General features: G+C 36.3%; 2 protein-coding genes across 8 annotated transcripts in view; one reads left to right on the top strand and one right to left on the bottom strand.

Annotated features, from left to right (window-relative positions):
- The first annotated feature begins 1,297 nt into the window (after positions 1-1,297).
- LOC110841466 (uncharacterized) lies at positions 1,298-6,124 on the top strand. Its single transcript, XM_022087041.2, has 3 exons — positions 1,298-1,927; positions 2,043-2,270; positions 4,201-6,124. Exons 1-3 carry the CDS (start codon positions 1,424-1,426, stop codon positions 5,332-5,334), a joined length of 1,866 nt encoding a protein of 621 aa, XP_021942733.1. The 5' UTR covers positions 1,298-1,423; the 3' UTR covers positions 5,335-6,124.
- A 3,719-nt stretch (positions 6,125-9,843) lies between these two features.
- Toll-6 (Toll-like receptor 6) overlaps positions 9,844-17,720 on the bottom strand; it is a 451,300-nt gene continuing 443,423 nt past the window's right edge. For all 7 annotated transcript variants that reach the window (XR_015534547.1, XR_015534550.1, XR_015534549.1 and 4 more), the window contains one exon: positions 9,844-16,228. The gene's annotated coding sequence lies outside the window, so the exon portion shown is untranslated. The remainder of the gene's footprint in view (positions 16,229-17,720) is intronic.

Here is a 17,720-nt window from a genome sequence, read left to right as displayed (position 1 = left end):
TAGTGACAGGCAGTCTTTTCTTCTACCTAAAATGTGAACATTAAAATAAACGAAATAATAATTCTACCTGTTGTTTGTATTAGTATGAAACTTGGTTTCTCAGTTTAAAGGAATTACACCGATTCAGTGGCCGAGAACAGGGCCCTTAGGAGAATATTAGGAACTAAAAGGGATGAACAGACAGCAGGCTGGAGAAAACTGAATAAGAGGAACACCATTGTTTGTAATCTACACCAAATATCATTATGATGATAAAATAAAGGAGAATGGGAGGTCACGTACATGCAGCATAAATGGGATAAATGATAAATGCGTACATAATTTTGTTTTCAAAACAGGGATGGAGAAGACAACTTGGAAAACCTGGAAGTAGATGGGAGAATAATATTAAAATGTAAAAAGAGAGGTTATAAATGTGGCTAGAGACTAGTGAATGCTGTATTGATCCTTCGGGTTTCATATAAGGCGGGGAGTTTCTTGACCAGCTGAGTGTACGATTTGCTTATCAGGAAGACCTGGATTTCAAACAGTCGGCTTCATTGCGCAGGAAAAGATTAGTCGTAAACTGAGACACTCTGCAACTGGTGTTGATGTTATGAAGTATGTTGCGTAACAATTCAGGCACTTTCGGTATGCTATTGCGTCTAGATATTGAACGCTGTCTTACGAAAAGCCTAAAACCAATCCAAAACTCTTTTGTTTCATTATGTCGAAAACCAATACTTATTGATAAAATATATAGGTCATAAAACGTGTCTCATGTTTCTCCTCCACTTTTATTCGAAATATGTTTCGCCCCCGATAAATGTGTAAACAGTAAAACTCGAAGATGTTTGCAGAAACGCAAGTACATCGTCTTGAAAACAGTCGGTTTTTACTGCAGGATATCAACAGAAATTGGAATGTGTAGACAAATTTTAGTAGAATTGTCCAATGTCAGATATTACGTAAATCCTTTCTGCGGTTCCAGAGGTATAATATGCTTACTGACATACGCATAGCGAAGCTAATAAGCAATTTTTTTTGCAACTGCTTGTACACTCGCCTAAAATGCACGTGACAGCGTGACATTAGATTACGTATTTATGAACGTTTTCTTTGCATTGTTACATTTGAACTGCTAATGTTCTGAAAACAAAATATCTAGACTATAAAAAAAGCTATTCGTCCGCGCGTTTCTGCTCAGCCGCTAGCAGGAGGCGACCAGATTCAAATAACAACTTTATACAATAATGGACTCGAAACTGAAAACAAAGTGACGCCTCGGAACGGTAAGTCAGTTATCGCTCAACTTTTGTAGGGAGTGGTTGTGTTTGTAAGTGAAATATCAATTCTTATTTCAAGACAACTTTCATAGTAATTCAATAAGTACTATAATTATCAAGATTTGAATAAGTTAATTGATATAAATAATACGAAGAAAATGGAGCCTGTACCTAAAAGTCGAAATGGAAATCGATCGGCATCAGTGGGGAAATCACAACATGTCTTTGACTCTAGTTTAAAAAAAACTACAGAACGTCTGGTTAAATTAATGGAGAAAACAGGATATCAGTTGGTGCAAATAAATGGTCAGCGTCGATATGGAGGTCCACCTCCTAAGTGGGAAGGACCACCCCCACCAAGGGGAAGTGAAGTTTTCGTAGGAAAAATTCCTCGTGACTGTTTCGAAGATGAACTTGTGCCCACTTTCGAAGTGGTTGGTGAGATCTATGAATTAAGACTCATGATGGACTTTAGCGGTTCTAACCGCGGATTTGGCTTTGTGATGTATTCGTCACCCGAAATTGCTGATTTTGCTGTCAAGAAATTGAATAACTATGAAATCAGGGAAGGATGGCGAATTGGTGTCGCTAAATCTGCAAACAACTGCAGGCTTTATATTTGGGGGCTTCCTACCGATAAAAATATAACCGACATCAGATCTGTAAGTATCTCATTCAGAAATAAAACCACTCTTCAATAAATTTCTATAACGATCAAGTGTTAATACCATGTCGTAAATTGTTTAAGATAATTACGTATATTGTCTCAACGTGCAGGTGTTGTGTCGTCTCACGGAAGGGCTCTCGGATTTGTGGCTGTACAAGAGCACGGATTGTGGACCAGACAATACAGTTCATCCTCAGACAAGTGGGCAGTACGCTCTTGTAGAATATGAGAGCCACCATGCAGCTGCTATGGCGAGAAGGCGCCTTATTCCCGACAGAGTCCAGCTGTGGGGAAGGGAGATCATTGTTGAATGGGCCACACCACACATTTCCATGAAGGTAAGCTCCCCCCCACTTAAGCCACTAACACACGAAATAGTGATAGGTACTTGTTATTCATAATTATGGGGGAAAATATTAAAGTTGACCAAAATTCTGTTCGAATTTTTTTTTATTTTGGCTCGAAAACAGACATAAAATTGATTACTCTAGATTATGTTCGATTTAAAATTTTGTGCAGTAAACACGAAAAGTGAAACTGAGTGCATTTTTTATAAAATTAGACGTAATTAGGTTAGATTATGATAGATTTACGTGCAATAATAATTTTTGTATTGGAAACCGTAAGGCCGGGTTAGTTTTAAAAAGAAGTGAACAAATGGCATTTTGTGTATTTGTCTTATTAAATCATATTATTACACGAAATTGAATTGAATTGAATAATACTATCCACCGGCCGGAAGAAAATCCCTGCGAGGGGAAGTCGTTTCTGGGGCGGTACAGGGGGAATGTTTACTACCAGGTGGACAAGAGGGCTGCTATTGGTGGGAAGTGTGACACGCTACACTTTTACACTACTACACACACTGAAAACATCATGCAGTTAAGTGTAGTGTGTAGTGAGTGCATCTGTACTGGATTTGAGACTTTCGCGGCCAGTACAATCAATAAAATCTTCTCGGGCAATCAACCGCGTTAACTGGTTACCGTAGTAAACCGACGTTTCGGGAACAAACTGTCCCTATCTTCAGGATTTTGATGTGACTGGATCCTCGGAAGTCGCCTGTGTAAATGCCTGCTCGGGATCAGTGCACATCAGAATCCTGAAGATGGGGACAGTTTGTTCCCGAAACGTCGGTTTACTACGGTAACCAGTTAACGCGGTTGATTGCCCGAGAAGATTTTATTGCATGTGTATTCTTTTGTGTGGTGTTGTGATAATATTCTAGATTAAATCGCTGTGCCACTGTGAGATAATCTTAAAGCTGTATCCATTAGAACATACGAAATCCTGTTGTCTGTTGTTCGTTCAGTGGTTGTGGAACGAATGCGCGTGTATTGAATTCCTAGCAGGGATTTTCTCCTGGTCGGTGGATAGTACATTTCCCCTGTATTCCAAATCCAAGTGGTCGTCTTTGAGTGAAAGGATAAATATTATCTTGTTTTGTTTATAACATATCCAACTGACGTCTTGGGCAATAATATTACAAATATGAGTTTAAAATAATTCTCTATTTCAACGGTTACGCAATGTTTACCAGTAATACCTGCATTTGAATAATGACCTAATTTACACTTAGACTGATTCTCGAAAGCCTGATTCAGTTTTATATTAAATCCTCGCATTTTTAAGCCATAAAAAGATGCAATTTTACTTTTTAACAGTTACGTGTTTTATGCTTAGTTCTGATCGAATAATTGTTGCAAAGTTCACATAGAAACAAAATTGATTGAATATAAGTCATCATAAAACGATATTAAACATACATATTACGTCTTTTGTTGTTTGAAATGTTTTCGTCATAATATTTTGGAGCTCTTGTTAGGTTATGTTGCCACTGCGAGCAGACATGCTCAGCTGTCCACCACAACACCTGCGTGCGCTATCTTATCTCTCATTCTCCTTCTGCACGGGAATTCCGGGAACTTCTTGACTGCCCTACGTATGTCATAAGATATTTCTTCCAAATTATTCGTTGCTTCGAAAAAGAGAAGGGTACAACTAAGCAGAAATTTCTTTTGGAGAGACAAGCCTGTAGATCTCGAATTTTACAGTTTGATAATTGTTTTAAAATGAAAATCTCATTAAACTTACTTTTTTTTCTACGTATGTCAAAATAAGAGTTCATGCCGTATTCTGTTCGTGTTACGACGTTTTTAAAATTAATTTAGTTCTATAATGTCTTTGAAAGTTTTAGTACACTTAAATTATCTTCGCTGTCATATCCTCATACTAATTCCCAATTAATTATTTGCCTAATAAATTTAGCATCAGCAAGCCTGTGAAGGATTGGACAAAATGAATCAGGAAATACCAACATCACAACAACAAAATAACCAAATACAACAGAGCAGTGCCAATAATGGGACCATTTCTTCGCAGAGTTCTGACACTTGGTGTCTAGAACGAGCAATTGATGAATTTATTTATGACAACTCCTGCACAGGTCCAATCCCTCTTTCTTGTACACAGCATACCGACAATCCTATACAACTTGTCGAATCAGTCCGGCCCAATGCAAATAACATCTCACCTGACATCCAGATAGCAGATTCTGCGTCAACAAAGAATTACAGAGGCAATTCAAAGCCACTTGTAGCTGCTGATGTTAACAGAGAGCTGGTTCCGTCCGGAGCTGAAGTTACGTCAACAATGGAAAATGGAAGACGTATAACAAATTATAGTGTTCAGCTGGTAAAGCAACACACAGTTTACCAACAATGGAAAGGAAATTACATTCGTGGCAATGCTTCTGGTTCAGGAAATAATTCTGATACCGTATTTGGTATGCAAAATACACAACTACCGAACTATTCAGGCATAGATTACAGACCACAGAGGCAGGTATGTCTTAACGGGGTAGCTCACACCGAGATGTTAAACTCAGATTACATCGAAACTAATAAAGACGAGCTAAACACAAAAATGCCGTTATGTGGAACAGCTGGCCTGACCAAATTTTCTTACGACCAGATTCTTAGAAACTTTAACAAGCTTAAGTTTGGTAGAGCTGTAAGGGGACGTGTTCCAATGACAAGCGGTATCAAAACAGAACTTGCAAGCACAGGAAATCAAAATATCTCTCCTGAAGAATACGTAGGATCTTCTAAACCTGTAGAAAATTCAGCATCACCCAATGACAAAACAGGTATAAATGTTCGTGTTGGAGGTAAACAGAAATTGTCACTTGGAAAATGTTTGCCAAATATAAGATGTGGTCCAGCATCAGATGTAAATTCATCCTCGTGCGCCTCTGGTAATGCAGAAACCGACACAAATGACCACAGCCACGTCTTCAACCCAGCCCCAGGCGGTCCAGTTTATGTTCACGAAAGGAATGATATTGTGAGCGATGGAGACAAAATGAATCATGCTACTTATCCTTTTTGGAAAATACTCTAATGGGAGCGTAAGTTTTCCATCATCGGGTCAGTGCACCTGATTTTCATTTATTTTTAATTTTTTTTTTACAATTTTCACAGTTCTAAATCAATAAATGTTAAGCAAACAGTGTCTTTCTTTATATAACATTAAATAATGTAATTGTAGGTACGCATTATATATTGGCATGTCTCAATTAAGAAACTTTTTCATTTTATTATGGATTATAATAAGCAATTTTTCTTTTTCCTAAAATTACATGTGAGGTTATGTTGATAATATTATCTTTAATTTTTGTTTTTAATACATATTCACAGGTTATATGATATTTATTATGTTCTTGCGCATGGTCCTGGTATTATTAAATATTTAAAAATACCATTCATAACGAAATTGTTGACATTCTGACCAAAAGTAATTTGATAGGCATTTTTAAATACTGCGTATATGTTATGAAATTCGTATTTTTAAAGACATAATTTGACTTGTATGGCACGCAGTTTTGTGAAAGCAGCAATACTTAATGGAATTCTGCATTATATAAATACATTTCAGCGGATACTGTATTTTATTTTATGCCATCTCTTTGTTGTCTCTTTCAGTCTGATTACGGAATTTCTCTCCTAATGTTTATGTACCTATATTCTGTTGTATATCTGATAATGTGCAAATGTTGAATTACAGTAGAAGTTTGACTAGTTTCTTTTTGATATTGTCTGTACTTATTACGTTCAGAATTAAAAAAGTAAACCTAACCTAAATGGCAGTTCTGAATACGAACAAATATTTGTATTTTCTAAGTACAGTGCAACATAAGTTTGGAGAATATGAAATGAATAAATATTTAGCTTGAAAATAAAATGTTATTTTGTTAACATTTATTAATTTTGTTACCACAGCATGGATCTTTTTCAGGTTGTGGACAGATAAAAAGGTCTACAGGTGTTGAAGGGAGCTGTGAATAAAGTAACTTCGTAAAACATGAAAATATAAATTCGCTTGCAGATTCCAGAAAGAAGTATGAAACATCGGCAAACTTTTTACCATAACTAGAGCAGAGCGCTCCTTTCGGAGCTCTTCGGGGGTTTGGTCAAGTTTTTAAAATCTTGTGTAAGAGACTAAACAAGACGCAACCAACCCCCCTTTGGGGTTTAATCAAGCTTTTAAAACGCAAAAACCCCCCCTTCGGGGTGGTTGGTTGCGTTTTAAAATCTTGAGTAAGAGACTAAACCAACCCCCCCGAATGGGGGGCTAAAACACTTGACCAACCCCCCTTCAGGTGGGTTGGTCAAGTTTTCAAAACGCAACCAACCCCCCCTTTGGGGGTTTAATCAATCTTTAGAAACGCAACAAACTCCCCCTTCGGGGTGGTTGGTTGCGTTTTAAAATCTTGAGTTAGACACTAAACTTCGGGGGGGGGGGGGGGTTAGTTTAGTGTCTTACTCTAGCAGTTTATCAAGTCATTTGTTGTGTTGGTACAACAATGCCGAGTAAACAAATATAACTTAACATTGTTCGATGACGTCATTTCTTGACGACGACAAATCACAAATTTTAATAGTAAAAAAAAAAGATTCGCAGTGCAATAACCCAAAATGCAGCCATCTTCAGACTAAAACTTGAAATATGACATAAACTCATGTGATTTTTATACTGTAAGCGGAATAAATGTAGGCCTAATTAATGCTGACGTCCTCATTCTCACAATAACATTCGTCTAGCATACACGCAAATATGTCTTAACATCACGTTAAAATATTAAAGTAGTACATGTTTTGGAAAAAATCACCTTTTCCCTTTTCAGGCTGAGAGATTTTGAGACTACTGAATTTAAACGTAAAGCAAGGTTGAAACAGGTAATTTTGTTGCTCATTGGTTATGGCTTTATTAAACTAGCATAGTGCGTGGGCATGAGATTTAGACTGTAATGTACTCGCAACGTGTAACTTGCCGGTAGCTCATGTCCAACTTGTTTATTAGGTGCTTGTTTCCTCGCTAGACTATATAATGACTCGCTGCATTTACACAGTGTACACGTGTATTCACACACGGGTTAACATCTGGGTCCACCGACATTAAAAAAATCTTTTAACTATATAGGCTATAATTGCATTCACGTGCACATAGAAGACTTATTTCACGTTGTAAGTTTACACGAAACATTTTTAAAAAAACTGATGGATCAGTGAACCACGTGCTATGGGCCTACCTACAAACGAATCGTACACTAATACAATAATCAGCACTTAACCAACTTCACACAGTGTGTTAGCTGCACACGTACCACCAACGGACAACACAACACAGGGGTACGCACGATTTAAGTGCTTCATAACTATTTTTTTCCAGAATGGTGGCATAATAGAATATAGTTAACAACTTCGCCACATAAAAAAGGCCTATATTTTGTACAGTTGTGGTGTGCATGCATAGTGTCCTCATATTTTTCGTTATTTAGTTATTACTTTCATTCGTACAGTTCCTGTTTCTTATAATATATATCACAGTTCGTAAAAATATTTTATAAAGTAACAACACATTCAGAATAAGCGGGAAATAAAATATTCATGTTAATACGGGTGTCTTTTAAAATCTAAACTAACAGTAAATATTATACGAAGGCGACAGGAAATCAAAATCATCAACGAAGAAATACAATAAATAATTTCGGATTATTTACAATTTTAAGTAACTGGAAACAATACTAACATAAAGATTTCTATCTTCTAGGTTGTTGCGCTGTGTAGTCTGGTAATGTTTTCATCGCCCTGATGACTGAGGCAGTATGACCTCTGAAACGTTGGTAAACATCGACCAGACTACACGGCGCAACAACCCAAAGACAGAAATCTTCATCCCCCTGATGATGGAGGCAGTATGACCTCTGAAACGTTGGTTAACATCGACCAGACTACACAGCGCAACAACCCAGAAGAGAGAAATCTTCATACTCATCGCCCTGATGATGGAGGCAGTATGACCTCTGAAACGTTGGTAAACATCTACCAGACTACACAGCGCAACAACCCAGAAGACGGAAATCTTCATACTCATCGCCCTGATGACGGAAGCAGTATGACCTCTGAAACGTTGATTAACATTGACCAGACTACACAGCGCAACAACCCAGAAGACAGAATCTTCATACTCATCGCCCTGATGACGGAGGAAGTATGGCCTCTGAAACGTTGGTTAACATCGACCAGACTACACAGCGCAACAACCCAGAAGACAGAAATCTTCATACTCTGATTACGGAGGCAGTATGAACTCCGAAACGTTGGTAAACATCGACCAGACTACACAGCGCAACAACCCAGAAGACAGAAATCTTCATACTCATCGCCCTGATGACGGAGGCAGTATGACCTCTGAAACGTTGGTTAACATCGACCAGACTACACAGCGCAACAACCCAGAAGACAGAAATCTTCATACTCATCGCCCTGATGACAGAGGAGTATGACCTCTGAAACGTAGGCAGTATGAACTCCGAAACGTTGGTAAACATCGACCAAACTACACAGCGCAACAACCCAGAAGACAGAAATCTTCATCGCCCTGATGACGGAGGCAGTATGACCTCCGAAACGTTGGTAAACATTGACCAGACTACACAGCACAACAACCCAGAAGAGAGAAATCTTCATACTCTGATGACGGAGGCAGTATGAACTCCGAAACGTTGGTAAACATCGACCAGACTACACAGCGCAACAACCCAGAAGACAGAAATCTTCATACTCATCGCCCTGATGACGGAGGAGTATGACCTCTGAAACGTTGGTTAATATCGACCAGACTACACAGCGCAACAACCTAGAAGACAGGAATCTTCAAACTCACCGCCGTGAAAACCTCAAATCTTACACAATACTAACATACGTAACATTGTTTACGATCAGATACAGTGCGGACAAAAGTAAATTCCAGAAGTTAAAACATGAATTATTCATTTACTGCCTTAGGTACAGTAAGAATCAAGACAAAAGTAGGCTCAGATTTTTAGATTTCACTCAATCGATTCTTTTTCTGAACTAATACACATAACAGTTGTTTTGGACTTCGTCCACCGTCTAAAATATAAATTTATATTTCTAGAACGTTCGAAATGTGATAAGAAGTGGGGATGACGACAAACTTCCCATCTGTTGCTTCACGTGGTTAACTATCCTCAGACCAGCCAACTTTTTTACCTGAAGACGAATGCAGAATCCAACTTTCGGAACGTTGTAGTTTTATTATTTAGACGACGAACGAAGTTCGAAAGAACAAATTAACATATTATAACGCACCATAATAAGAAAACCTTCAAATTTACATTTTATTCAATTTAAAATTTGGTATAACTATGGTGCAGTAGTGGCTATTTCTTAATAATTACCTTATGACTTAATTATGTCACACGAGCTGGCAAATGGTTAAAGGTAACACACACATACACGTACATTCATGTTGGGACCTGCCAATTTTCAGTTCCCTATTGCATATTTGAGGAAACATGGGTACATTAAAGAAAGAAACAGGGTATTTCTGAAGAGGAAATAACTGTATATTTATTTTACACCAGAACATTACACAACATAATAATTAATTTACTTTCATGAAAAGGCAAAGTTAATCTTGCGTAATATGTAATAATATGAGTGACTAGTGTTTGATATTGTATTAAACTGTAGTCTTCTTTATACAAATACGAAACCTGGCAGAATTCTGATGTCAAGGATATAAGCCTGTGACAATATAACCACGCTATAATGTATATGAAGCCATAAGACTTGTCAACTAATTAATAAAACACGCCATACATTTAATCTGCACGTGTACTTTAAGCACATCAAAGTTCTGCCGTATTTTGTAGGACCAGGCACCGAAACACATCATTAAGTATAGCTCACTGGGTGGTAATATTCAGCATGCGAAAATCCTAAGCAAAAACGTAGAGATCACAAACTAACTGCAATAAATTATTTATTTTAAAATATAACACTCAATCATACCAATTTTATTTTTATAAATTTTAAAAAAAGGCTCGATTTATTAATGTTCTTGCTAATTAGGAATTCAGGGGATATGAAGGGGAAGGATTATGGGAGAAATCGCGTAATGGTAAGTTCCACAATTTGTAAACTCCACAAAATATCATGATCATGGGGCATAGATGGAAGGATATTGTTAAAATTGATCTTAATGAAATAGTGTGCAAAGATGATAAAAGGGACAGGTGGCGAGCTCTTGTGAGCACGATAACAATCTTCCGCCTCCATAAAAGGCGGGGAGTGGTTGAACTTCTCAAGGAGGGTTCAGCTTCATTGAGTTAGTTATCAGTAATTAATGCAGAAATCACGAGTGATATCTAATAGCTGATCATTGATTTTACATAGAGTATTTCATCAGGTGATATAAATATTATTTTTAATCTAATTTATCACTTCATTATATGATCAGACACCTACAATATCTTTGCAATGTCAACTACCTCCTCCTTTCGGACATTTCATCACGGTAGTCACTTGAGCCTCCTTCACTGTCAATTAAACAAATTAATTGTAAAAAGTGTTTAGAAACGTACTCCTGCCAAAAGTTTACTTTGTTATCACGTTTTCACAATTAAAACAACAAAATAAGTCAGAATTTGAGACAGAGTGAGGAATAAAGAATTTTTCAGCTTTAATTTATAAGAATACCTTTTGGCACTTTTTTAAAAAAAAGCCTACCGATTACTTTACAAAAGTAAGACCAGGACCTCTTCCGAAAAGTAAATGAAAGTAGAAGTTTACTGAATTCTGGGAAACACAAGAATACATTCATTTTTTGTTGTTGATATTTTGCTTATATACCCGGTTTCTGAGCGATTTAATATACTGTTACATAATGTTACTATAGGATATTAAGAAGAATTGCTCCAGGCGTGTGTGAATTTTCCGACTTCAATCAAAATGTAATAATGTTAATTTGGAATTAATAAACACTTTCTATTTCCTAAATTATCAGCTTCTGTGTACATATCATAAAAAATATGAATTTCTTTTTAATTTAACCGCTTAATTTAGCATTTAATAATGAACTTAAATTTAGATAATGTACAATTATGGAAAATTGTGCTGTTCCTAACACTATCATTTGTTATAAATTACAAATAAATTGCAAGATAGTATTATTATAAAATAAGTAAACAAATAAAAGTAGCTTCAAGGGCAAATTGATATACCACTTTTTGTTTTAACTTTATAAATGAATTGGCTCAATTATAGTTTGAAGTTCCATAAGTACATGTCAGGGATACGGAACCAAATTAACTTCATTAAAACCTGAAAGTTATTGTTTAAATATCATTCTCGAAGATAATGATTTATGCCAAATATATGTTCGTGGATTTGACGCTAGATAATTCAAATATGGAAATTTTTTTTAAAAAATATGCTTACACATTAGGCCGCAGTAAATCCTGAAATTATTTATATCTGTTAATTTTCTTTCGCGTTATTTTTGGCAATGTTAAAACCTATTTTTAACCTACAACAGTCTCGGTAATACTGCTGCAAAACACTTTACTACGCGTCCCGCGATACACTTCATACGCGATCAATAGTGCGCGCACATATTCAGCAAGAAGCAGGCTTGTGATATGTAATGACTCGGGGCTTACATGATTCGACAAAAGCACACAGAAATTCTGCATTGAAATTAAAGTCTAGTGTGTTAATACACTATTTTAAAATTACCATGAAATATACAGAATATTCGGCCCAATACTTTTCTTTAACCAGAACCAAATATTATTGAAACTGGACACTTTTCATGAATAAAACATTTAATATCTAAATTTCACTCAGTCGATAACATTGTGCGAGATTGCGTAAATTCAGTCCGTGAAGAATAACAAATTAATAGATAATTACGAACTCCAGAAAAATTTTGTAATAACTTTTATGGAACTATAGCTGCAGACGAGCTGTATATACAGTGGATTCCGATTGATTTGGACACATCGGGAATAGAAAACTTTGCCCCAATTAAGCGAAGTTCCACGTAAAGAGTTAAAAAAATTTGTTCTTTAAGATGTGTCCCAAGTAATCGGCTACCCCGATTAACCGATGGCCCAATTAACCCGAAAATACTGTATACAGAGGCTGTCTTAATTGACCAAAGACGACTCAACAAGAAAGCAAACTTCCGTGTGAGAAGCGTCTAAAGCCCAAACACTTAAATTACACTTTACGAAATACAAAGTAAGTTTTATGTTTTCAATTAATTTCCACAAATTACCTAATGCATGAAAAGAACACTACATATTTCAACTAGTGAAAATATGTGCATGAACTTAACCTGTTTCCTATGTAATGAAGTGACAACGTGGATTTAAATACTCTGGAGATAAGAGTTTTTAATTTGATGAAATTACAAATTTTAAATATTTTTAAGTTCATTTCAATCTTCAAGTTCTCATTATAAACTGGATATTTGGTTAACATTTTATTCATTATTAAACAAGTAAATTAAAAATATGTGAATTAACACCTGTTCACACGTTTCAGTGTTCCTAGAGTTTTATATATATAATTTTTAACGGACAGAAGTGACGAAAAAAAAATCGAATGTCTGCTGGACACTGAGAAGGAATGCGTCATACTCACACCCGAAACATATCGATCTGTTTATAATTATATATATTTGTCCACGTTTTGTGACGCCTGCATACAATTCACAAATTTATTGAAGTGGATATTGTGATGTCACTAGTCCATAATAAAAAATTCAAACATTAATTTTACATCAAGAGAGAATTGATCAGTTTCCTGGAGATTAATTAAATAAAAACCACGTCACTGACCTATAACAAAAGGTCAAAGGAACGTTATTTACGGTGTAAAATAAATACATTATGTAGAGATATTTTAATATAAAATGTATTAGAGAAGATAATTTCAGAATTTATTTTTAACTACAGAAAAAACATACCCCTTTGTTATATACTAGATACATGGCTTTAATTCGAGAAGATCACAAAGCAATGCAAGCGTTAATACTGCATTCAAAACCTGAATGCCACGCCTACACAATGACATCGACTGAGTTTACAATACATCATATTCGAAACAATCAAATCGCCCTTTTTTCACAGACAACAGTTTAAATTGTATGATTTGTGTTATATATTCTATGTTTTTCATCGAGGAAACTATAAACATATATTTTCATAAATTCATTTTTCGTAAGAGAAACCGATAAGCACCTTACATTTTATACCAACTATTTAAAATTATAAAGTGTATGCCACCATAAATTAATATCGTATGTTGAAATACGTTGGATTTCGTATGAAAGGGGCACACAGATAATTTAATTATAGATAGTTTAAACTGAGGTAAAAATTTATATGAAATGTGATCATAATCAACCGCCTCGTAAATCTTCCATAAATTGAGTTACTTTACGCTGCAGTCGATGAAATGGGCGAGGACTGGAATCTTCAGCTAACATTTCTTAGTATGATATAACAGCAAGACAAAGTGGACAAGTGTAGTATGGCGGAATATAGTGTTCATAATATTTATATAGAATACGTATTAAGCTCATTTCTTGAATGCATCTCGTCATATGATAACGCATCATCACAGTCACTTTCTTCGTCCTTCAAAATAAATTCAGGTTGTACAGATGTAATAAAGCATTACTACGTACACTGTGCACAATTCCTCTACTTATTCTTATTTTCACAGACTTCAGTGTGAATGCGTACACAAAATTTCGAATTTGTCGGTAGCAATATAAGCAAATATAACCGGATAATAATATTTACGTTACACTACGCTCGTGCACAGAAGCAGATAGCACACTTCCCGGAATGTAAACACAGAAGACAGAGTTGACTCTTTCAAATATAAAAAAAATGTTCTTTTTACAATAAACTTTCCAACTTCACACAAAATGACACAAAATTTTCGTAATCACAAAATGTCTGTTTTGTTAAAGAGTGAGTTTATATTACAGCACAGGAAACTACATTCCACAGACAGTTCATTCGTACATAAAAGAATCAGTAGTTTCAAATTAATTATAATTCTATACATATTTACAAGTCAGTACTTATTGGAATGTTTTATGTGTAAGGAAACTTTTAATATTCTTTTCAAGTCGTTTGAAAACTTTAGAATGTTCACGTGTTTTAATTCTAAAGGACAATGGTATTGTTAATTGATAAACTGGACGTGTTCCCTGGAGAAAGGCTGCCTTTTTTTTCTTTTTCGTTGAGACAAAACAAATTTATTTCTTTTTAACTACCATATTCTGTAACTTCGCTTCAGAGTGAAACACCGCGATTTAATCGTATTGAAGTCAAAAGGTTTGCTGTATACAACAAAACGCAGAGAATCTCTCTTATAAATATAAACAAATCTCTTTTGTTTTGGCCCCCAAATTAATGTCTGAATTTTCTCAACCTTTTTCCAAGTCCCTCGAAGGGGCTTATTTTGTGTATGCGCGAGCCCCTTGGAAATTAAAAGATCTCATCACCTAACCCTACTGAGTACCAATTCGCCTGACCTGTGTTTATCAAAATGTTTCGTAAATAGATACGTACGATTCCCGGAAATTTTGATATCTGGAATATCTCGGACTACCGGATCCAATAGAAGTTCTCTCCCTCCTATTTTTTACCTAAATACGAAACAAGATCAATCCTTTGAAAAGTAGCATTTTTTAGAATACTGAAACTAAAAAAACCAGACAATGGAATGGGCAAGTCCAAAAGAATTAAATCAGTAACTTCGTTTCTGTCGTGTCTGGATCATAAAACGCGAGATTGTTCTTGCCCTCCCAGCGAATACAAATCTGTAACACAACAACACTGACTTACACACCGTTTCTAAAATCTGAATTGTTAACTCAGTGAATTGACTTGCTACGACTGAAAGGCCTTGGTTCAATTCCAAGAAGGAATGAGATTTCTGTTGCCCTCATGAAGTCCAGACCGACTTTGAAACTCGCCAGCCTGTTAGTCAGAAACTGCTGTTTGTTTTTCGGTGGTAGAACGGCCGAACCAGAACTACTATTTCCATCTAGTGTCCAGATTAAGAAATGGGTTACGTCTACCCCCTCCCTCTTATAAGCATTGATGGTGAGTTGATTAGTCACGCGGACAAATATGATTTTTATTTACTTTGCGAAATTAGAAATTATTTCCATGAAAACACCTCCAGTTACAAACGCCCTCTACAGGAACCAAATCAACAAAAATTCTCTCTAAGTGGAATGTGCGGAATTACATCAGCCGCGTACCTTCTCCTTTGTTTTCTGAAGCACTTTGCACAATAAATACGTAACTGCAGACACAAGTTCCTTGTTCGTTGCCTTTGTTTAGAGCGGTCTTTCTTGAAAATAAACAAAAAAAGAGGACATTGTTCATCTTGACAGTTGAGTTCGTTTTTCAGGTCGTCTGCCCGAAGCCCGAGTACCAAGCGGTTGTTGTAGCCACCTCATTATAACACTTGGGGAGGGGGGGGGGGTTAAACCTGCTTGAACTCAACAGTTCGCACATAACCAAAACACTGTACGTAGTTGTGTTTTATTCAGAAAGTATATTCGAAATAATTCACCTCTGACAAGACTGGCCGGACATCATATTACCAAACACGTACCTCTAAAGTCGTTTTTGAAAACGCTATCTTCGTTTTATTTCCCGCATTGTTTCTGACGGAACATTTACTGAATTGTAATTGTAAATTCGTTACCCATGTGCCTCCTGTTTCGTTAATCCTCATTGTGTGTCTGTTCTTACACTTTTTAGGCGGAATCTTCACCGCTCGCTTCTTGTAGGTCACTAGTCCAGACATGGCGTCCGGTAATCACATGGTAGTACACACTTCTTTCCAGCGGCAACGGCCATTCCACGTCACGTGACCGCAGCTTACGACTGCAACAAAAGAAAGGAGAGACGTTATAATGACTGAATGGAGGTTGGTGTTATGATAAGTGGGGGGGGGGGGTTCTGATTCAGACGCCTGCAGAGGTAATGATTATCACTTCTCTGTTATGATTATTATGATTCTCACCTCATTTTCTACCCCTGCTCGCCACAGTATTGTGTAGGTCTACACTTAAGTGGCTGCCATTTCGATTTCAAAAGGGACAATTCTATGTGACGTCATAACAAGGTACATTTCTTACTATTAAAAATGCAACACATTCATCAGAACCGTACGGAATAAAATAACGTCCTAAAGGTGATATTATGTAAATAATTATATTCCTGTGTTGTAGCGTTTGCCACTTTTCGTACAGAAATATTTTTGATTTAAAATGTGTTTATATTCATTCTGAATAAAGTGTCAATAACATTGCGGTATTGTTCAGCCCTGTTGCTATCTCCCAGATATTTTTAAAATTTCTTTGTGTTTATAATATAAATACTTCTTTCTCAGTAGCTATTTATGTCTATTTAACTGCCATATTATTCTTGTCATTCACAGACTCGTAACTTTACTGATTAATGTTGTTATAAATCATGTCTTTTAGTATACGGGAAAACAAACTAAATGTGTTCAAAAATAACGTTCTGATACGAATATCTACAAAGCAGAAAGTAAAACGAGGGAAAAAACAATTAGAAAATAAGGAGCTTCATAACTGACACTTCTCACCAACTCTACCCATTAGGCCTGTTAGGAATAATAGATAGACAAGCATCTAGCATGCATGGGGTAGACAAGTACTTTAGTCTTAAAACATTAACAGAGTTATTCTAGCATAGATGGGAGGATAATATTAAAAACGATCTTACACTAAATAGGATATGAGGGTGGGTTGGAATAATCTCGCCCAGAAGAGTGTCTTAGGGTGGCGTGTTGTAAAAACTACAATAAACTTTCGGTTTTCATACAAAGCGTTTACAAGCTTCACCAGGTTTTAAGTAATGACTGCTTCACCGAATTAGTTACTTGGACATCACCGCTATCACGTTACCTGTTCTTAAAATATTTATTAATGAGTTAATTTTTGCGTAAACTGCAATGCACGTTACAAAGTATTAGACAATATAAATAAATAAAAAAGGAAATACAAAACATTGCATATAAAATACATATATGCATACATGTATATATTTTTTATTTATTTAGTGTTCTGTCTGACGACAGGTCCATATGAACAGGATCCTTCCATCCTTTTCTCGGACTGGGACCTGTTCATATACGTTCTTGGCAGATGATCCAGAAGTGGTTTGCCATTGCCTTCTTCTGTGTGAGTGTGAATGGAGTAATTGTTGGGATGCCACGGAGAAACCGGGGAAGCCCCCGGAGGAAAACTCCGTGTTGCCTAGACCACGGCCTTGCCCAACACAAGTTATAAATTCGGGCACCGCCGGGAATCGAACCCGACACTCCAGGATTACAGGGCCGGCGTTCTAA

The sequence above is a fragment of the Zootermopsis nevadensis genome, unplaced genomic scaffold (assembly GCF_977971745.1).
Source record: "Zootermopsis nevadensis isolate Lab colony 2312 unplaced genomic scaffold, Znev_1.0 Znev_ptg000010l, whole genome shotgun sequence".
NCBI classification, from domain to species: domain Eukaryota; kingdom Metazoa; phylum Arthropoda; class Insecta; order Blattodea; family Termopsidae; genus Zootermopsis; species Zootermopsis nevadensis.
This window is presented reverse-complemented; position numbering and strand designations above follow the sequence as displayed.

Bases quoted from the DNA above. Each gene is read 5' to 3' on its own strand.
- LOC110841466 (XM_022087041.2), top strand. From the start codon at position 1,424: ATGGAGCCTGTACCTAAAAGTCGAAATGGAAATCGATCGGCATCAGTG. The intron at 1,928-2,042 runs GTAAGTATCTCA...CTCAACGTGCAG, and splicing joins ATATAACCGACATCAGATCT to GTGTTGTGTCGTCTCACGGA. The intron at 2,271-4,200 runs GTAAGCTCCCCC...TAATAAATTTAG, and splicing joins CACCACACATTTCCATGAAG to CATCAGCAAGCCTGTGAAGG.